The sequence below is a fragment of the Homalodisca vitripennis genome, chromosome 1 (genome assembly GCF_021130785.1).
Source record: "Homalodisca vitripennis isolate AUS2020 chromosome 1, UT_GWSS_2.1, whole genome shotgun sequence".
Lineage (NCBI taxonomy): Eukaryota > Metazoa > Arthropoda > Insecta > Hemiptera > Cicadellidae > Homalodisca > Homalodisca vitripennis.
Window position 1 is genome coordinate 127,541,759 of NC_060207.1, and position 23,282 is coordinate 127,565,040.

Below are 23,282 nucleotides of genomic sequence, written 5' to 3' on the forward strand. Positions count from 1 at the left end.
TTTATGTTGGTCAGTCAACTGTTTTGGAACTCACCTTGTGGACATTTTCCAATGTCCGAGCGTTTCTATGATGGTTTTGTGTAGCAGAGGTCTAGAGATTTGCGGAAATATCATAGAAAGTTCCTCCACAGTCAGTATGTGATCATTACGGAGCGCATTTTCAATTTTTTCTAGAATTTCAGTCACAATTGTAGATCTTCCGCTCCTCTATCATCATGCACATATGTACGACAGTTTATAAACTTACAACATCACTTTAAAACGACCAAGATGATACAATAACAGGATTACATACATTTCCAACTAGTTACAACAAAAATACATTTTGAGAATTCATTTGTACTATGTTTCTTTAGTTATAAAATTCTAAGAACATAAAGTTAAGTTATATACTAAGTAAATGTTATATTAAAAGTTTAGGAATAGTTGATTGATACATTATTTAAAGACAATTTATACAAAATTACTGAATTTGTTTCACTTTTGCAATAGATTACAAATATTGCAAAGTAGAAGGTGGATATTTATTTTAAACTGTTCACTTAATACAATATATCTAAAGCAATATTGCAATCTTGTCACAATATTTTCTAGTTCAATGGATTTCCTCAGCTCGTATAATACTAATTTCTCCAATATTTTAGACATTGCTATTATTGTCGAAATAGGTTTTCTAATTGTCAGGAAACGTGTAATTTTCCAGGCATGTATTTACAAGATTACTAATTGCTTTGTATGAATAAGGACTGAATGTCTATTAATGTTATAGAAAGATCATTACTGGTAATAATTTCACTAACCACTTTTGATGTATGAAATTCCTTTTCTTGTTTATTATTACATGTTTGATTGCACAGATGTTTTGTTAACACATCATGGTTGATTTTTTAAAAGCATATAAAGGTATTAGATCAAGATTTAGTTTAAATAACAATATCTCATTAAAGCGTTCTATTAGTTGGTTTTTAATAGTTTTTTTCGTCCGGAATATGCTCTTAAGCTATGGAATTTTTCAAGTCTTGCATGGTAAATTGGCAATCATCATTCTCTTCTATGTTCTTGTATATTTGCTCCATTGCTGCATCTACCATAAAAATTCTCGGATGAATCTTTTTTTAACATTACTCAGGTGAATGGAATTGTTAAGCAAATTATAATAATCTATAATATTTTGCTCCAAATGTCTGTAAGTCTGGTGTTATACCAGAAACACTTTTATTAATTTCTCGATAATAATCATTTCTTTGTACGGCAATAAAATTCACGATGGATTCATTTTAAGTTGGAGTAATATATGAAATCTGTCTTCGCCGATCTTTATTCAGTTTTGCTTCTTTTGCCTTATCAGTTTCTTGTCCACAAAGGAAACAGTTTTTTTTCCAATCAAAGTTAGCTAAGTCCATAGCACTTTGGAGCTTTTTTCTGAGGTGAAAATAAAATAAGTTTCATTTATCTTTTTTTTATTCATTTCAACGTATTTCTTATTAATATATTTTTGCTGACAACCTGTATGAGCATAAATAAATTCAGTTTGTAAGTGAGATAACATTCCATCTTATCGTTCACTTCAAGCATGTCTTAAAGAGGTTACTTCTCTACTAATTTTTATTATTCACCAAAAACTGAGTTTTTTCTGAAGATGAACCCAGGTTTTTACATATAACACAGCTATTTTCATCAGCCCTGCTGCTGGTTGTTGGTTTATCCATTGTTTGAAAACTAATAGAAAACAATAAAATAATAATTAATTCATTACATTTTATTCATTATTGTTTTTATTTAAATTGGTTTTCAATCATCGATTTATCTATTATTTAATTAATCATCCAATAATAAACTGCAGTTTAAATCAGGTTACTTACCAATTCAAAACATTTTGCAAAATTTAAATAGAAAAAAATCGTCTCAAATTCAAAGTCTATTAAAAAAATATCCAAAGATTATTCGTCAAAACAGAATTTTCACTGTTATAAATACACAACTTGTATAGAGTATTTATAATTTTTAACTAAACTAACCGAAACATTCAGCTGTACTTTGTACCTGCCGCTCCACTCTCCCCTCCACGTTATACTATCTATTCCAGCTCTCTACGACCATTCATTAACACAATTATCTTTAATAGATGTTTCTCTATATCTAATTAGGTAAAATTTCACATTTAAATAAAAAAACTATTTAGAGCGAAACTATATAATCAAAAATTGTTTTTTATAATAATTTGTTTAAACAAAGGAAAAATTGAATGCACCAAAAATTTGTTAGTAAACATTGCAATTTAGAGTTGAAAAAACAAAATCCCATGTTGAACATATAAATTCATTAACTAATTTATAACTATAATTTCACTAATCTAAGGCCAAAATCCCCAGACGCTCCACTAATATTTCCAGTGTTAAATTTTTATATGTTTTATTAGAGCATATTAGCTGCAAGCAATCTGAAGGAAATTTTATAATTTTCTATTTGAGCATTCATAGTTCAGAATAAGAACAGAGATATTTGTAATATTGTGAAAAGTTAGCCACAAAATATCTGGAGATATAAGATAAAGATACAGCACAACTTATTATCTTAGTAAGAAATCAGCAGCTTTGTTCCTTTGTATTTTTTATATTATTCAGGTTTGTGATTTTATATTTTAGTAATGATTTAAAGTAAAAAGTTTTTTCAATGGTTTTGTTATAAAATATTGAATATTTTTGTATTCTTGGCTAATTTGGATGAGTTTTGTTGTTTTTAAGCAGTTTGTTGTTTAGATTAAAATTGTGTAAAGGCCATAATTTTTAAATGGATATACACTGTATAATAATTAATGTATGAATACACTGTTGTTTTAAATAGTAACATTGCCAACATCAATAAATGTGCCAAGTTTTGGAATTACAGTGGTAACTGATTTAAGTTCAGATAATATAACTTTATTCATAACAACTAGAGAATGGCAGCTAGTTAAATTAGGTGAAATTTCAAGCGTTGTGAGCATTTTTATATACAAATTTGGATTGCAATCTAAACATTGAGTGAAACTCCCTGATGGTCAAACTAATATCATGGTTACTTGCAGGAAGTCTTTCTTTTAGTTCTTTCAACATCACCCATATATTTTTATATACAAATTTGGATTGCAGTCTAAACATTGAGTGAAACTCCCTGATAGTCATACTAATATCATGGTTACTTGCAGGAAGTCTTTCTTTTAGTTCTTTCAACATCACCCATATATTTTTATATACAAATTTGGATTGCAATCTTAACATTGAGTGAAACTCCCTGATGGTCAAACTAATATCATGGTTACTTGCAGGAACCAATGCAAGTTAGTTCTTTCAACATCACCCATATATTTTAACAACATATCACAATCAACTGTGTTTATTTGCTTATAATGTTGTATGGATGTTTCATTATTCTATTCAATGAGAAAAAATTACAAATCCTTTCAGATTTTAGTATTGCTTCATTTAAGTTCTGATGAGTTGTTCACATCAGTATCTCCTGTGTCTCTTACACAGTGTTCATTGTTTTTACTGACACAAGTAAATAATTTGTCTTATCAGATCTTTTTAACAATTTTGCTTGAAATCGATTTTGAACACTAAACACTGTAATCATTTTATGCACTGTCTGTGTCTAACTAGTTTACATCAAGATTATTTTAACTGGCTGAGCATTTAGTGAAGCCTTTCCAGACAGTTAGTACATGATAATACAATCCAGTTTCAGTCTGTATGCATTATAACTGTAGAATCCCAGAGTCACCCAAAGAGTTGAAATTTGTGTTGAAAATGGTAAACATTAGTCCATTGGAAGTCCCAATTTCTGTCAAGTGGCTCTGGTTACATTGGTCATGGTGGCAACAAGAAAAACACAGAATAAGCAGATCAGTAAACAGATTAATTGAAAAGGGGGGTATTAATCATATGACGTTTTTCAGTAACTTAAAAACACTTCGGGAGTTCATTTGTTGGATTGTGTGGTTTCATATCAAGCTTGAACATTTTAGTGTAACCTGCAATGTCATCTCCATAACAATTGCTAAACTGCAAATGACATTGTTTACTATGCCAGACTTTAATTAACATACAGAGCATGAATCTCATGTATGGCAGTTAAAAGGTCTATATTAAGAGTCACTTTCTTGTCTGTCTGTTAAATAAAAATATTTTAAACTTTCCTAAGACCTGGACTCTTGAAATTTAGAACAGTCCAGAACTGGATAACAGTGCTACATTATACAATATGTGTGTGTTTATTTATATAGTATTGTAAAACACACAAGTACATATATACAAACACTAAGCGGTGTTTGCATATGCCTAGCATAGTGACCTTAAAACAGATGGAATAACTTCTACCACTTGAAAATCAATAGTGCAGTTTTTATTTATGAATATTTGCATCATTTTGCAGATGCAAGTGATCTTGGTTTGTATTTACTTAAGTACATAAATGTACAAGAAATTATGAATGTAATAATGTGTTAATCGTTAAGAGTTATGCCCTTATTTATATTGTATTTTATATATACTATGTGCTCTCTATATAGTAGTGTTTAGCCAGGACAGGTCTTTTCTTTACCAATAAAGTATTTAGGTTGGCAGATAAATTATAACATAACAATACAGAGTGTTTTCATAAACACAACAGCTATGAACGTCTACCTAGTTTGGTAGTGTTGTTGGTACATATACACAAAATACACATCATAGTCTACACAAAAAACTGTTGCTAATAGTCTTATATCAATTTGTTTTGTAATTTTACAACCATTCTATGTTTTATATGCATAACGGTGAGTTCTGGCTCAAATAAGCCCCCTATCCCCATTAGGTTTTGCACTAGCCCTGTCTTTAGTGACTTTTTAGTTCTGTGAAGAATATAAAAATAATATACTAATTCCTTTCATACATAAAAGTATATGACATTTACAGAAATATTTTTGCAAAACTGAGTTTATTTTGTTTTCCTTGAACCATTTTCTTCATACGAAGACAACTTTCTGAACCACAACATACTTTATATGTAACATTTGAGGCTATATATGATTGTTGTATATTTAGAAAAGTTTACAGTAATTTTATAAATTCAATTCATTTACACATATCGTATCTATGATGAGAAGGGTTGATTCAGTGTCAAATTTCAGACGCTGCACTAAGCGGAAGAAGAAATGGAGCTAAACTCAATATTCACATTGAATCAACCCATCCCATCTTAGTTATGTTATGTGTAGAAAACTCGGTTGCTCTGCTGTGCTCTGGAATTATGTCTAAAACATAGTAGTGCACTTCATTGAGCTCTGTTGCTGTCTTTGATGTCAAAATGATGCAAGGAGTTCTTTTTGAAAATCTTCATCAGCAACTTTTTTTTAGATCTCTTCAGACAGTCTTGAACTCCAAATTCCAGGAGTCAATCTGTACCAATGTCATATTTCAGACGTTGCACTAAGCAGAAGGTGAAATGGAGTTTTAATTCATCTGTCGAAGGAACATTACAAAATTTTAGTTATTTCAATGTTTTCTTTGAAATAAATAATTTGTATTGTGTGCATTTTATACTTTAGGTGCACGATTCTAATCAAGATACATTCCTTTAATATTCATACAATCTGCAATGGCATGGGTATTGGGAATATTGGTTGGCTCCAATCCATTCCTTCATGTCATCAATGGTCATTGACGTCGGATGAGTAAAACAGAATAGTATGAATGTTATGTCAATGATAAACAACAAAACATATGTCCTTCATTGAGCCTTGCCTTGAACACTCCTGAAACAGCTACAAAATTCTCAGAACCAACCACACTCAACTCTTTAAGATAATACTCAATCCAGCAAATACATTGCTCTGAATCCTTAGAGATAATACCTCACCGTTCTGATCTTTACTACAACCTGTAAAACGTTAAAAGTTTGGCCAACTTTTTATTCATTGTGATGACCAGGCAGATCTGCATAAGCAAGACACAAGAATTGTGGTTAGTAATAGCAACAAAGTAATGTCAAGGATAAATGAAAACTATGGACTTATAAACCATGACCCTCCAACAACTGTTAACAAAGAAAGCATTTTGGTGTGGTTATTGATTGTGTGTTGTTCACAAGCCTGGAGGAGTTTACAGAGGGAGAAGAGGCATCACTGTTAACATGGACAAAATGGATCATACAAAATTGGTAGAAAATTTTAGCATAGATAATTTTGCTAAAATTGTGAAAATACTTAAAATTACACAAAACTAAATTATTAAAACAATTAATTACTTATTTATAAACTGTCTTCATGACCAAACAGTGTATGCTAAATTACATATTTTATCAGCATGTTTGATCATTATAGTGTAACAAAATGCCAGTGAGTTATAACAGGGTCTCTATTAACTCAGCCAAATAAATTAAAATATTAATAAATAAAAGTTTTTATTCAGTGATCGAGTTTTAATACATTTGTTACAGATAATGTCAGAATAGTTGACATCTCAAATTGTAGGAAAAATCTCTATTGAAAAACATTTTTACAGTTGCATGTGTGGTTTAAGAGTCAGAAAGTGTGTTTGTATCCAGTCAGAGAGTTTGTTACAAACCCTTTCTAACATCTGTATCTATTACTTCTCTCACACACATGCTCATTTCTTCACTCAACTCAAAAGTCAGTTTTACAGCTGGTTGTGAACAGAATTCGTTTTTAATGTAGCTTGTTTTGTAACTTTTATCAGTTTGTTTCACAACATATGATTTTTACTAATAACTGTTGCTTGAAAAGACAGAGATAGTAGATAGTAATCTTCACATATTAAAATTAGTCATTCAATGTCAATAGTGGTAAAGCTTGTTTCAATGTATTTCAGATGAGGTTCATGTGAATCGCCCTGATTATGACAACCTGACCATTGTATCCAGTAGTAGTGTGTGGGGCTTGTTGCGGGGGCTAGAGTCATTCTCCCAATTGGTGACACCGGCTACTGATGCTGCTGGTTGTCTGGTAGGTACTGTATTAATGGAATTCAGATTAGGTTCACGTGAATCGCCCTGATTAAGACAACCTGACAATTGTATCCAGTAGTAGTGTGTGGGGCTTGTTACGGGGGCTAGAGTCATTCTCCCAGTTGGTGACACCGGCTACTGATGCTGCTGGTTGTCTGGTAGGTACTGTATTAATGAAATTCAGATTAGGTTCACGTGAATCGCCCTGATTAAGACAACCTGACAATTGTATCCAGTAGTAGTGTGTGGGGCTTGTTGCGGGGGCTAGAGTCATTCTCCCAATTGGTGACACCGGCTACTGATGCTGCTGGTTATCTGGTATGTACTGTATTAATTGAACTCAGATGAGGTTCATGTGAATATACAATTGTGTGTTATTATTTGACTTAAACTATCCAGCATTGTGACAGTTGTTTCTGCACATCTTTTTCTCTTGCAGTTTACGCATCCTACCTTCTCTTGAATTTAGACTAAAACTGAGAGAGACTTGCTCCCCTTGTTAAAGGCTAGAACTAAATTTGGAGCACTATTCTTCCCTATTTTCCAAGATAGCAAATGGTTAAACGGACTCCTCAAGGTGGTGTTGAGATCTTTGCAGGAGACTATCCCAATCCTCTTTACCCTCATTTGCCACACACTCTGGACGCCTCACATAAGATCTTGGGCAGAAGAAATAATATATGCTACTTCTAACAAGGTGACTCTGGCCATGATGCCGATGATTTTTTGTAGTTTAAACTATATATATACTAATTTACTATTATTGACCAAAACACAGTCATACACAATTACTCAAAAATTGGATAACCTCAAAAATGAGGTTATATTTTAAATTGATTGCAGGTGTTAAACAGCACAGATATCTTGGATTACCCAAGATTCAAGCATAGGGGATTGCTGCTGGATACATCTCGCCATTACCTGCCAGTGCCTGTTATCCTCAACATTCTAGCTGCCATGGAGATGAACAAGATGAATGTCTTCCACTGGCATATTGTAGATGATGAGAGCTTCCCGTATCAGAGCATCACCTACCCTAGTCTAAGGTAATTTGGGACTTACCTTTTGTACAGTTTCAGTAAACATATAATTGACATAAGACAATTATGTATACTATATTATAAAAATCGAATGGTGTCTATATGATCTGTGTTACACATCACATAAAAACTACTGGACCGATTTTACTGAAATTGTACATGGGCATTTCTAGGGTTCCTTGTTAACAATAGGCCTATTCCTATTTAAAAAATTCCTTCAGGTTATGCTCCCCTGGTCTTTAAAACTCCTTAAACAATCCATTATTCATTATATTTATTGACAGATTAATTAGCAGATAATAATTTTTTAATTAGACAATTTCTTTATTAATATATTCTTTGAGAACAGTTACACGTCAAATGATCAATAAATAAAATTATAATAAATTTCAGCAATTCAGTGGAGCAAGTCCATAAACTCATCCTCTGAGTAGAACGGCCATTCCAGAAGCCATGCTGAGTTGCCTCTTGAAGTTTTTTGGCTGTTCTCTTGAGGTGCTCTGGAAGGTTGTTGTAATAGAGGGCACCTTTGTAAGATGGTTTTTGCTCGAACAGGCTCAGGCGATGCTGTGGGATGGTGAAGTTTGCTGCGTGTCAGGTGTTGTGCTGATGTAGGTCTCGGTGTCTAGGCTGTGTTGTTGTAATTGTGTGAATGATGACTTCCCTTATATAAAGTGATACTATTGTGAGTATTTTTAGGTCCTTAAATGACTCCCTGCAGCTGTCCCTGTAGTTTAAGTTGGCTAGGCATCTAATTGCTCTTTTTTGCTTTACAAGTAATTTATCTAAATTGCCCTTTGACGCCCCTCCCCATGCTGCAATACCATATCTGAGGTGCGATTCAAAAAGGGCATAGTAAGCAACTCTGGCCACGTCTGGACTGCATACTTGCTTAATTCTTCTTATGGTGTACAGGCTAGTATATAATTTCTTGTTAAGCTGATCGACGTGGGGTTTCCAGGATAGTTTGGAGTCAATTATGACGCCTAGGTATTTTGTAGAGGTTTGTGTCTGTAGTCCGGGTAGTGATACATTTGTGTTGTTGCGCTTAGTGGTGAATGTCATTTGTACGGTTTTGTTCTCATTTAGGACCAGATCATTGGAGGAGCAGTAGAGTTTTGTTCTGTGGAAGTGCATGCTGGTTGTTAGTTCTAGCCTTTCTGTTGTTCTGTCGGCGAGAGTGAGTACTGTGTCGTCAGCATACATTATATTGTGGCCTGCTTCACCTATCCATCCAGGCAGGTCATTAACAAAGAGGATGAATAGGACTGGCCCCAGTACTGACCCCTGCAGCACTCCTCTTCTTATACTGGTGGCTTTGGAAAGTGTCTTGTGTTTGGTGTTATCCTTTGTGTACGCTATTTCCACATGCTGTGTCCTATTGGAAAGGTAGCTCTTGGACCATTCCGCCGCCATTCCTCGTACACCCAGCCCTTGTAGTTTGGAGATAAGTTGTTCATGGTTCAGGCAGTCGAACGCCTTACTGAAGTCGAGGAAGAGGCTTGTGGCAGTGCATCCTTCTTCAAGTTGGTCTAAGATATATTCAGTAAGTTGGATTATGGCAGTGGTTGTCGATCTGCCTTTGCAGAAGCCATGTTGCTGATTGTTGAGGAGGTTATGTTGTTGTAGATGGTGTATGAGTTGTGTGAGTGCTATTTTTTTCTATTATTTTCGAGAATGTTGAAATTAAGGATATTGGCCTGTAACTGTTTCTTTCTGTGGTTGGTCCACTTTTATATTTCGGGTAGACTTTTGATATTTTTAATTTATCTGGAAAAATGCCTTGTGAGAGTGATTTATTTATCAGTTCTGTTAGGGGTGGTGATATTTCATTTTTACAATTTTTGATCATGTCATTTCACAGGCAAGAGCTTTTTTTTGTCCACATTTGTTTTATTGGTATTTTAATTAACTATACTAAAATGCCATTATTTATTACATCATAAGTGAGTTAATTGAAAAGCTAAGGACTTCAACTTTAGTCCCCTTTTAGACAGGATTTCTCCAAACTGGCCTAAAAAATAGTTCAATTGTTACTGAAATCAGAGTCATTCAATAAAATATCATGAAATATTGGAATGAAATTTCAGAGGTACTCATACAAAATAGTTTCACTCTCCGACTTCAGGGTCCCATTGTTAATTTAAATCTAAAATGGATGAAGAGATTGGAATATCTTTCACCGAAATTTCAGTTCATGCAGTACTTGATTAAAGACGATTAAAACATGAAAATATTCAAACACAATTTTGAAAGACATTATAGGTGGTATTGATAAGCAGAAATCATTATGGAAAGTATATAGCTATAATTAAAAATACAAGAGACAAGTAGATCAAATAGAACACTGACTGTGAACATTCAATGAAACAAAGGAAGACAACTGAAAATAATTCAAGAGAATTAAGGACAAACTGAAGCCTCCTTATAGTCTTTCTCTCAAGGCACAGAAGCCACTTCTCCAATCTCAGATTGAGATAAGTCATAGAGGGCATTAAAAGGAGTTTTACAATATTTGTATGTATTTCTTCTCCTGGTATAAAATCTTTGGATTTTGAACGATGAAGACAATTAGGAAAAAACAGCGTATTATGGTGTATGATGTGAGTTTGAAATTAACAGACCAGGAGGTTAAGGAAAGAAGTATTTAACAAAAACATTGAAGGAAACAAATTAAGTAAAGATTTCTAAAAGGAATGTTATAGGTGATGAAAGAAAAGCTGTATAAGGTTTATCTGATAGTAGAATGTTCTATAAAGTGTTACGAATGTGTTAAAGGGAAAAGAAAGGCTTTACATAGAATGGTGAAGAGTTAAGGTCAAGGATTTTATAGACTTTTAAAGATGTTACAGGCACTAGAGATCTGGAAATGTGGCAAAACACTGCAATCAGACGAAGACCAGTTGCTCTTAAGTGGTGAATTACATAACTTGAAATATTGAAAATTTAAAAGTCACAAAGACAAAATAGGCTGATTAAACTCCAAGAGGGAAGATTGTGCAGACTACCATCACAATGCTGGATGGAGAAAATGCCCAGTGTACGAAAGGGACAAAACAAACAAATAAATAAGGAAGAAAGAAAATGGAAAGGGAAGATACAAGAACTGATGATCCTTAGTGCTAAAAACACTATGGGGAGGTAGAGAGATGTGTAGAGTTGTGTACAATGTACAAGGTTAAGAGATGTTGGAGCAAAAAATTAAGAAAACAGAAAGAAGCCTGGTGAAATCCTTACAAAGGTGGAGGTAAGAACAAGGACTTCGGCCAAATACCTCAATGTATGAACTAGAAAAAATGTATTGTTTGAATTTCTATATAGAAATTAAATTATGTTCATACAGAAGGTAGAAGGTAGAGCTGGTAAGGCTATTAGTGCCTGTTTTAGTTTTGAACCTTCTAATAGTGTTTGAAAAAACCTGTTTATGTAATGTTGTTTCTTAAATTTTAATGACAACATTTAGGAAAAAGTAAAGAAAACAATGATTAATATGTTAAAGAATTGATGAATCTTAGTAATAAAAAAGAAGTTCGATGAGAAAAAATTGCCTGCTTGTCCATTGGTGGTAGTTCAGAAGCCACCTTTAAGCCACTGGTCCCCAGCATAAGTGTTAGAGAGGGCTTCTTAGGTCTAACTTAGCCTGGTAAAATAAGACATCTTTACTTTAAAATGTCTTTTGACAAAAGTAGGCTTCTCAGAGCAGAACATTTGTTTTTAGATGAAGCTAGTCTCTTTTTAGTTTTATTCTGCCACTTCTCATAGACCATTCAAGCAAGATAAGGAAGGGAATTGATACAGTGTGAGGCTGATGGTACTGATAGAAAGTGCAAATGTCACAGACAGGATTTGAATCTGTGCTACCTCTAACAGATCCAAAGTCTGACCACCACAGAACAAGAGACCATGGACTCTCTCAAATTATGGAACAACAAACACTGTTTAAAACTTGAAATATTTTTACCATGTAACCATAGAAAACCAATAAACATATCTTTGAAGAGCATGATCTAAAATTAAGCCAACATGTTGGTAACAAAGAAAAAAAATGCTGTATGAACATGAAAGGACTATTTTTAAACTGCAAAAGGAAATTGGCAAACATCTAGAATTCTCAAGAAAAGCACTCAAAGACTCCACTACACAAACAATTAAAATAACTGTCACTACTAAAAATGTACAAAGCTCAGCACTCATCCTAAGTGAACTGTCAAAACTCAGTAATAAGCTAAATGAGATGGATGTGATGATGAAAGCCATAGCAAGTCACACATACTCAAAAAGAAATTTTGTCCAAAAAGCTGCTGAAAAGTTAAAATAACGCAGCTCATCACCAAACCAAAGGCCAAAAACTAAAGCTAAGACATACGTGTTTAGTGTTTCCTTGCAAACAGCTAAATACAAAAAACAAAACATTTGAAGTAGAAAACAACAATTTAAAACCCTCTAAAAATATGAGAACAAAATAATGACCAAGGAAACCCAAAAGGAAAATACAGAATACATGTCAAACCCTGAACCTCTTCCTAGGTTAAACAGCGGCTTTAGTATGAAACCTCCTTACACAGCCTCTAAATTGGAAGAAAGGGAAACTTTTGAAGATTTCTTCACAAAGAATACTGAAAAACTTTCAATTTCAAAACTACAAGATCACTGCTGTGGCAATGGCGAAAGTTCTCCTGTAGATTATGCAACAGAAATTTTTAGTATCAGTAAGTAAAGAGCGGCACTCTGCACAAGACAAAAAATCATCTCCTAGATCACCTTGTCTTTTTTAGCAAAAAATGTGACAAAAACACAGGGAGAAACTCTACTGAACAAGATTATTTCACAACACAAATGCTCAAATAATATCAAACAAGCTATAACCATCCTATACCAAAATACACAAGAAGTTAGCAATAAAATCAATAGATTAATCCATCTTCTATAAATAATAAAATCGACACCAAACACTATTGTTTTGAGCGAACATAGACTAAAGGCTTATCAGATTGAAAGCGCCCAGCTAATACAAGGGTGTCAATTAATATCAAACTATAGCAGAGAAGGTCATAGAAAGGAGGTGTAGTGAGCATTGTGGAGGAGAAACTGAGTGAGCATTCAGAGTCTGTATATATTTCCCAGTCCTGTAAAGAGTTTGTATGCAAAATGGCTTTTATAAAACTAAAAATTAACAAAAAATGTTTGAGCATAATGGGGATATATAGATCTCCTGCAAAAAATCTGCATGAAGCCTTAGAATTGATATCAAGACCGATCAAAGACACAAACACAGAAAATACTCCATTCATCATCATGGGAGTTATAAACATAGACATACTAAAATCAGATTGAAAATTAACTTAACTTAATGGAGCTCTGGCATCTCATGGAATCCAGCAGATCAACCTACCACTCACAGAATACGCTGGAATCTGAATCCTCCATAGACTGTATTTGCACAAACATCACTACAAATTAAGTTAACACTCAAGTTTTAAATGCAAAATTATTAGACCACAGAACTCAGATATGCATTTTCAACCTAGGAAGCTTAACTCAAAGGCCAAACACTCAGTGTTATGACCTTTGACCACAAAACCTCCAGGATCTTAAAATCCTCCTTTCTGGAAAAGAATGGGAAAATGTCACCTGTACTTCATTTGCAGAAGAGGTCTACAATTCCTTCGTTAATATTGTCACCCAAGCTCTCAATTCAACATGTGCCTTAAAAACTCAAAAGTTAAAAAACAAACAAAAACCAAAGCAATTTTCTGATCACGAAGCTTTTACACTCTGAAACTCCTATAGAACAACTATGAGCAAACAGAATGAAATTTCCTCTAAAATGTTAAAAATGTGTATGAATGAACTAACACCTCCCTTAGTTTCAATTTTTAACACATCATTTGAGGAAGGAAAGTTTCCATCAGGAATGAAAATGTCAAATGTCTATCCAAAACATAACGGTGGTGACAAAACAATACCTACTTACTAACTGCTGGCCAATTTCACTTCTTCATAGCTTTTTCATATACAGGGTGATTCGGTTAGTGTTACCGGCACTTTCTGAGCTGATTGTACTATAAAAAATAAAGAAAAAAGTTCATATAAACATGGGTCCGGAAATGCTTCCTTACTGGGTTATGGCCAATTGAAGATTTCATCAAAAATTGTGTGCAGGAGGTCAAATGATGATTTGCCGCGTGTTTATGAAGAGATATTTATAGGCGAATGCAACTTTTTCTAACGGATTTTTAGATGAGAAATTGAATAAAGTTCATCTCATAGCTGTATCTCATTTAGTTTTTTTGTTATACTACAAAAAACAGAAATAAAATAATTTTGAAAACACTTTTTTAAGGTTTAACGGACAATTATTTTGTTAAATAGGCATTGAAGACCCACATTTTTACAAAGAAACTTGCAGAAAATTTAATTCTGAATAAAATTATGTGCCACACGGCTATTAACAGCGAAGTATTAGTTTCTGGAATTTAATTTTACAACAAACATTCTACCAAGCAAGAAATACGTATTTAGTAAATAAACACCGTAATGTAATGATATAAGGTACACAAATAATTGATTAGCATACAATTGTAAATACGATTTTAATAGATTAATGCTCAACTAAAAAACAATAATACTATTACTTTTTAGGACTATCCAAATGGTTACATCATGTACCTACATATCTTTGTCACGTTAGCTTTACAGAAGGTAAATTATGTTTTTATAAGTTGGTATCACAAATCAGCTGTTCAACAATACACTGCAATTTATTGAGGAATCCAAATTATTTGTTACCAATTCTGTACTAGTTTAATGAGTGCAATTTAATACAATTAATTTACTACTCGTTTGTTAGTGAAGTGTATTTTAAAGTAACTTACTATCACAATTGCAATGCCTTTGTTATTTACAACGGAAGAATATGCCGACATGGTATTTGTCTTAGGCGTTTGTGACGGAAATGCAACCGCTGCTACTGCAGAATACCGAAGACGATTTCCTAATCGCAGAGTTCCAAACCCAAAAACGATCAGTGGATCATTTCGTACCCTAAGAGTAACAGGTAAACTTCCTAGTATTAATAATTATCGGGATCGCCCTGCCCAGAATAATGTAGATATGGAAGAGGCTATAATCATGGCTACTGAACGCAGTCCTGGTGTCAGTACACGGCGTCTTTCTAGGCGATTCGCAGTGTCTCAGTCTGAAGTATGGAGAACTTTGCGCAAAAATAGCATGTTCCCTTACCATAAACAACAAGTTCAAAGTATTCAACCAACAGATCCTCCTCTTCGATTGGAATTTTGCAACTGGTTAATTAGAAACCGTCAACATCATAGAACCATTTTATTCACTGATGAAGCTCGATTTACCCGAGATGGCGTCAACAACCTTCACAATGAACACACTTGGGCAGAGGGAAATCCACATAGTACAATCGTGCGCAACTTTCAACACAGATTTAGTGTAAATGTATGGTGTGGACTCATTCATGATCGATTAATAGGACCATTCATTCTCCGAGGACATCTAAATTCCCGCATGTACCTAGAATTCCTTACAGAACAACTACCACTATTATTAGAAGATGTTCCATTAGCAGCAAGGTGCAATATTATTTATCAACATGATGGTGCCCCTGCCCACTTTTCCCATAATGTAACAATGCACTTAAACGAGCAGTTTCCCGGGCGATGGATTGGTCGCGGTGGACCACACACTTGGCCACCAAGATCACCAGATCTAACTCCATTAGATTTCTGTATATGGGGTTGGATGAAGAACCTGGTGTACCAGGAAAAAGTAAATACACGTGAAGAGTTAATAAATCGAATTGAAGATGCCGCCGCACAAATCAAAAACAATCGTGCAGCGTTGCGGAGGATAACTCGATCAATCAGAAAGCGAGCTGCTAAGTGTATTGAAGTACAAGGACTGATTTTTGAACACCTGTTATGAAAGTGGTACGTAGTATTATAAGCTTTAGATGAAAAACAATAATTTATTTAAAACTTAATTTAAATTGCATCCTAATAAATCTTATGTGTAGGCTACTCTATGTCATTAAAATGCGGTTTTCCTTTGCTTTGGAATTTCTTGCTTGGTAGAATGTTTGTTGTAAAATTAAATTCCAGAAACTAATACTTCGCTGTTAATAGCCGTGTGGCACATAATTTTATTCAGAATTAAATTTTCTGCAAGTTTCTTTGTAAAAATGTGGGTCTTCAATGCCTATTCAACAAAATAATTGTCCGTTAAACCTTAAAAAAGTGTTTTCAAAATTATTTTATTTCTGTTTTTTGTAGTATAACAAAAAAACTAAATGAGATACAGCTATGAGATGAACTTTATTCAATTTCTCATCTAAAAATCCGTTAGAAAAAGTTGCATTCGCCTATAAATATCTCTTCATAAACACGCGGCAAATCATCATTTGACCTCCTGCACACAATTTTTTGGTGAAATCTTCAATTGGCCATAACCCAGTAAGGAAGCATTTCCGGACCCATGTTTATATGAACTTTTTTCTTTATTTTTTATAGTACAATCAGCTCAGAAAGTGCCGGTAACACTAACCGAATCACCCTGTATATTTGAAAAAACTGTTCTCCATACAACTTGAGCAACCATACAAGCTAAAAAAACAACCAACACGGTTTTCCAACTGGCAAATCAATAACCACTGCAATAATCAAACTGATAGAGACTGTTATTGTCAATCTTGAGGAGGTTGAGCTTCAAACGTCGATACAGTAGAACCCCTCATATCCAGCCTCGGTTTTACCGCACCTCGGTTTATCCGGCCACTTCTCGGAAGCCAATATCGAAATTTATTTACCACGGCTTGCAGACGCGCAGTTGCACGCACTAGTCTCCCACAACTCTTGCGTTATTTTGGTGTATCTATTTGTTTACATTTTCCTGTGTTGTCCTCAGTTGAGCTAATAGGTTTAACCTGTAAACAGTTCGTTGATTATTTCCAGTGCGGTTAGTACAGTACAATACAATTGTTTTGTTTCGTCAAGTGCTGTGTACTGTAGGTTGGTTTATCCGGCCGAATCGTTATCCGGCCAGGGGCTCGGTTCCGTGGTGGCCGGATATGAGGGGTTCTACTGTATTTCTGGATTTCAGTAAGGCTTTTGACTGCCTAAGTCATAGTCTTATTATAGGGAAACTGGGATGTCTAGGTGTAAACAACACTGCTAAACAATGGTTTGAGAGTTCTCTGCAAGAAAGAAAACAATTAGTGGAAATTAGGGACCACCAAGTAAGGATGTTATATCAAAGATCATATCTAACCTTTTACCATCAGACAGAGGAGTGCCACAGGGATCTGTAATGGGGCCAGTTCTTTTCATTTTATTCACCAACGATATGGTATCTTGGTGAATTGCACACCCTTGCTCTATGGCGACAACACCATGTTACTTCTAAATGGAAAGACACCTGATGACATCGAAATACTGTAAGGACTTGGACAGTACTCATCGGAATGACTTGGACAGAACAAATACAAAACTTATGTAAAAAACTCAATTCTATTTGTTTCAATATGAGCTGTGTTACACACATCACAAGTTTAAAAACAAAGATGACCCTATACTATGGCTATTTTTACTCAATAATGAAGTTTGGAATTACATTGTGGGGCTCAGTAGAGATAACAGAAAAAGTGTTAAAAATCCAAAAAAAGATTATAAGAATAATGACATTCTCATCCAGAAGAAGTTCTTGTAAAGAAAAATTTAAGAAACTGAAAATTCTTACTGTCCCTTGTGTGTACATGTATGAAGTACTGAGTCAAGTTCATCAAAATTTGAACTGGTTTTCTAAAGAAAAAACTATTCATCAACACAATACTAGAAATACCAATTTGTTAATATATCCTGTACACACCACAGCCATATTTGAAAAAAGTTTGTATTATATGGGTATTAAACTTTACAACAAATTGCCTAACAATTTCAAACAAATGCCACAAGTTGAATTCTTAGATAGAATAAAAAGTATGTTTGTCAAAAAGGCTTACTACAAGATTTCCGAATTTCTAAATGACAAAAACATAATAATTTAGTTATGAAGATTAAGTGTTTTCTCCTAAGAAACTTAATTTAATATAATACAAAATTCAATAATTGATCTCCATTTTGTTATTTGAATATTGTTATATTGTTACCAATTTTATTGCTTGATTTATTCATGGTTTTATTAATTTTATTGTTTTACTAATTTTATTGTTTTATTTGTTAATTGTTTTAGTAATTTATTGTTTTATTTGTTAATTATTTAACTAATTTTATTGTTTTATTTGTTAATTAGGTTAATGAATGATTGTTATTACATTATGGTGTACTACAATTTTAATGTTATCTGACTCAGGAATGCTTTACAAAATAAATGTTTGACATAGGTTTTAATACTGTTAATTAGTTTATAGTTAATTTATTCATAGCTGAAAATATTAATACTGTTATTTATAATAGAGCTTATTTATTTGTTAGCAAATCATTTTAGCTAGAATCTTGTTAAATCTATTAGTACTAACGATGGGAGACCGAAAAAAGGGAAATTTCTGACTATGTCATCTGTCTTACCAGCATAGCTGGATCTTGTAAGATGTAATATGACAATAAACATTCATTCATTCATTATTCATTCAAAGCTTTGAAGACTTCTAGAATGACCCTACTATAGCCTGAAAGAATTCCTTACTTACTTACTTACTGCCGGGGCGTAACAAATCTCAGTCGATTCTTTGCCTCGTCTATGAGCCTCTTCCACGCCACCCTGTCTTCCGCCAGATCCACAGACCCTCCACACCGGGTCCTACTAAATATAATTTGACAAAATATATCAATTATTGCACTTTTCTTTCTTGACAATATTTATAATCTTAATGATGACAAATAAAGATGATTCTGATTCATAATGTAATATTTATATGAATGGAAAATTAGAACAATTTATGTTTTCCAGTGATAAAGGAGCTTATGATTCCAAACATTTAATCTACACCCAAGATAATGTGAAGAACATCATAGAATATGCCAGATTGAGAGGGATTCGAGTAATTCCAGAATTTGACTCACCAGGTAGTATTAAATTGTATTTTTGGCACGATAGCATAGTTTTAATAGTAAACATTGACTGAAAGCTCCATGACAAATCAAGCTTTTCCATTAATTCATTACTAGCATATCTAATATTACACCCTTACATCCCATTGATGTGTGTCCACATAATCTGATTAAAAGTAAAGTCAAAAGATTTTTTTTTAATTTAAAACTTAAAGAAATGTAATAATGTCACAACTTATATGCATTAAAATAAAAGCTTCTGGTCTCATGCTTTATAATGTATAAGTGTTTATATAGTCAAAGTACTATAGGCCAAGCATCAAGCCAGTTTAAAGGCTTTTCTTTATATCTTTATTCGTAGATTTTTTTTAATGTGGAAGGGTGTTGTTACAATACACCATTTTCTGCTGTATCAGGTAGTATAGAATGTAGAAAGTGGGTAGAATTAAGCTTTGATTTAATAATTAAATGTGGTTGAAATGGAAAACAAATTATCAGAATTCTGTGATTGCTCCAAATTAGGAACAAGCATGCTGTTAGTGAATAAAACTGAAAAACACCCATAACTCACTTATTTACATTAATGTTTTCACACTTTCCAGCATTGAAAAACCCCAAACATCCATTTTCATTAACCCCCTCAAAAATGTACACTGAACAAAGAAAAATATACACAATTACATCAATTTTATTCTTTAGATAGGTTAAATCAGCATTTGAACATATGATGGATTGCCCCAATTTCTGGACATAAAGGGTAATGCTTTTTTGATTCAAACTGTTATAATTGCCTGAGTGTTAGTGAAGTCTATTACTCAGAGAGGCCGGCAAAAGTTCTCCTCTGCCTGTCTGTCTGTACAATGTCTCAATAACAAACTGACCTATAGACTTGAAATTTTGCATGAAGCTTCATTTCTGTTCAGGCAATATCATGTTTCATGTCCATCTATAGGGTTTGGCTGAGCATTTTCTAAACTTAACCATCCTAAAGAAATACTGAGAAAGTTTTCATCTTTGATTTTAAAGTTTGAAGGAAACATACATATTATCATCCATGGGATTTGGCTGACACTAATAATTTGAAGCACATTGCTCACTTTTCTGTCTAATTGTCTGTCTATCCAGAGGACATATCAAGAAATGTGTGAACATGCACAAACACAGTGTAATGAAAAAATCATCATTTCTAGATCAATGGGTTCTACTTTTAAAAATTCTCCTTGTTTTTTTTAAATTTGATATTGAAGATAGATTTTTTGAAATGATAATAGGCTTCTGGACATTTGCCATTGTTATATGTTACAAAATGTATAACACTACATATCAAGGATTGAAATCTTCTCTCTTCTACAGGTGTAAAAAACTTTTATATTATATTTTGTAACATTAACACCACATAACATTTCCATTTTGGAAAATCATATTATTCTTTATTCTTCTTCAATATTCAGGTAAAGGCCTTTGTCCTAAACTATAAGATGTTTTAATTACAACATCATTTTTGAATTACATTGGGATAAAATTTAAGAATTCTGGTTTAAGGCAGAGGTATAGAATAGAATAGAATATATTTTATTGCGTTGACAATGTATATTACATTGTATTGCAATAGTCAATAATACCAATTTTTTACGGTATTTATCTTAAAAACTAAATCCATTCACTCGACTTTCCATACAGTTGCACGCAGGCACACATTCATGCACATACCAAAAAAAACAAAATTCATAATTCGTGGGATCAACCCCCAGGATTGCAACACCACCGCGAATATCAATCCCAAGTGTGCTCCACGAACTCGCCAACTGAGTAAAAAGCACAAGACACCAGGTAGTGTTTTAATTGGGTTTTTTAAATGAATAAAATTGAATTTAATTTAGAAAGGAAAGTAATATAAAAAGAAACGGTATGTGCCAAAATGCTTTGTTCTCTTTTCTATTATCGCAAAGGAGGAAATAAGCCAAGGTGCCATTTAAGAATTGTGAGGGAATGTATCACCCTTTAATGAAATATCCCTTCAAATTGATGAATATGCCAAAAAGTAGGTCCCATTGATCTATAAGCTTCTTTAAGTTTCTTTTTTTATTGCTCTCAAATATTAATGAGGAAGGGTAGACTTTTTGATCCCTTTGTACACAGAGAATGTAAATTTCAAGATCAACAGTTCTGGTGTAAGATACAAGAAAAAGGTATTTTTTTTTTAACAAAATATAGATATATATAAACTACAATAGTAGCAGTAAACTGTTAAGAGTTACTCAATAGCATTCAAAGCAAATTAATACATTAATTTAAAACATTTATATTGTAATAATTTTAATAAATTCAGTAAGATAAGTGAAACATACATGCTAATACAATACAGTGTAGTAAAATAAAGACACAATCATGGTAAAAAAACATTCTCATTTTTTTTTTAGTCAAGTAAAATACATGTCTTGACAGGTCACACAAGGGCTTGGGGTGGAGGCGCAAATAAGCTGTTGACAGCATGCTTCACCAACGGCAGTTTCAATGGAGAGTTTGGTCCAGTAGATCCCAGTAGGAGCCAAAATTTCAAGTTTGTCCGAACTCTGTTAGAGGAAGTGAAGAGCGTATTTCCTGACAAATACATTCACGTTGGAGGCGATGAAGTACAGTTCGGCTTTCAGTGTTGGTCAGTATAGCCTATCTAAAGAAATTGCACATTTTAACAGATTATGTTTGATGATTCCATCTTAAAATAGGTTTCATGGATTTGATTATTTGTATTTCACATGTAACCAACCAAGATAAATGTAATGTTTTCTTTGTAAATATGTTTTTTCTGTTTCTTTGTACTTTAAGAGTAAATATATTTTGAATGAAATTTTAATGCTTTTAAAGCTTACATATGTTTTGTAGCTTCTATTTAACGAAACTTACACAGTTGCCATGAATACACTTCTTCATTATACCCATTTATCGTTTTTTCTACTTGTATGATAACTTACGTTTACTGAATCTTTATGAAACGTAACTCTGAGACTACCTTATGATAGGGTAGATGATAATCTGGTAGAATAACGTTCCTAACTGGCACTTTGTTCAGGATGAGCAATCCTACAGTGACACAGTTCATGAAGGACAATAACATTACGAGTCCTGAGAACTTGGAGGGCTACTACATGAACCAAGTCCTGGACATGGTATATAACATTAATGCCAGTGCAATTGTGTGGGAGGAGGTGTTCAAACATGGTGATCCACTCCACAATGATACAGTCATCCAAATTTGGAGCTCTAACCGAACAGAAATGCTGAAAGAGGTTAGATCTCCTTATATTATATTTCAGCTTGTAACTCATGAAAAGTTTAAATGATAAAACTCATTAAATACTTGCTTTACAGCTATTACAATTTTCAAGTACGTACAGAATGAAAATACAAATACTGCTAACAAGTATAATGTTTAGATCTTTAAATAGTTCTCTCACAGAATGTCGCCAATCTAACTATGGCATAATTTCTATTAATTTTATTTGAAACATTAATAAGATATTTATATTCTTTTTAAAAGTTGCTCTATTAATATTAGATGCCAAAAGTTTTATAATCGTGGTTGTTTGCAAAATTTACCACTTTTAAGGTTTTCATACTGAAAACATTTTATAGTATATAAGGCAAAAATACTACTTTATGTACCACACTTGAGTTCCAACTGATTACATTATCCATGTTTAAACTAAGAAATTTTAATGGATTTACTTTTAATGTTTTATTTTATATTTTTATTGATTTCTTGTGTTCATTAGATGTATTATTAACTAAAATAAAATTCCTCTTAACCAAATTTAATAAAACTTTTTAATGTACTTAAAGTCTCAGTTGTAATGTTTCTATTTGTGAGGGTTATTTTCTTTCTGTTATAAGTTTTAAATGATCTGGATAATGAAAATATTGCCAAATAAATATTTTGACAGAAACCATACCAGGCAGTCTCAACAACGGTCTAAAATTGATCTTGATCCCTGCAGGCCTCCAATACATAAACAAACTCAATTTTGATTGAATAGAAAAGTAATTATAATTGACATAGTTGAGTTTGACAAATTGCTTATAACTTGGATTATAATATTGGAACCATCCTTGCATTCCAAACTCTAAATGTCTGTCCAGTAGCGTGAAGTGTAACCACTGCTAGCTACTTCACTGAAGTCTATGAGTA

At 33.1% G+C, this 23,282-nt stretch overlaps 1 protein-coding gene across 2 annotated transcripts in view; it reads left to right on the forward strand.

Moving 5' to 3' along the window:
- LOC124371136 (beta-hexosaminidase subunit beta-like) overlaps window positions 1-23,282 on the forward strand; it is a 48,024-nt gene that overhangs the window by 20,724 nt on the left and 4,018 nt on the right. For both annotated transcript variants that reach the window (XM_046829451.1, XM_046829456.1), the window contains exons 3-7: window positions 6,849-6,982; window positions 7,828-8,030; window positions 18,996-19,111; window positions 21,542-21,752; window positions 22,167-22,383. In XM_046829451.1, the coding sequence (XP_046685407.1) occupies window positions 6,849-6,982; window positions 7,828-8,030; window positions 18,996-19,111; window positions 21,542-21,752; window positions 22,167-22,383 (881 nt within the window). The remainder of the gene's footprint in view (window positions 1-6,848; window positions 6,983-7,827; window positions 8,031-18,995; window positions 19,112-21,541; window positions 21,753-22,166; window positions 22,384-23,282) is intronic.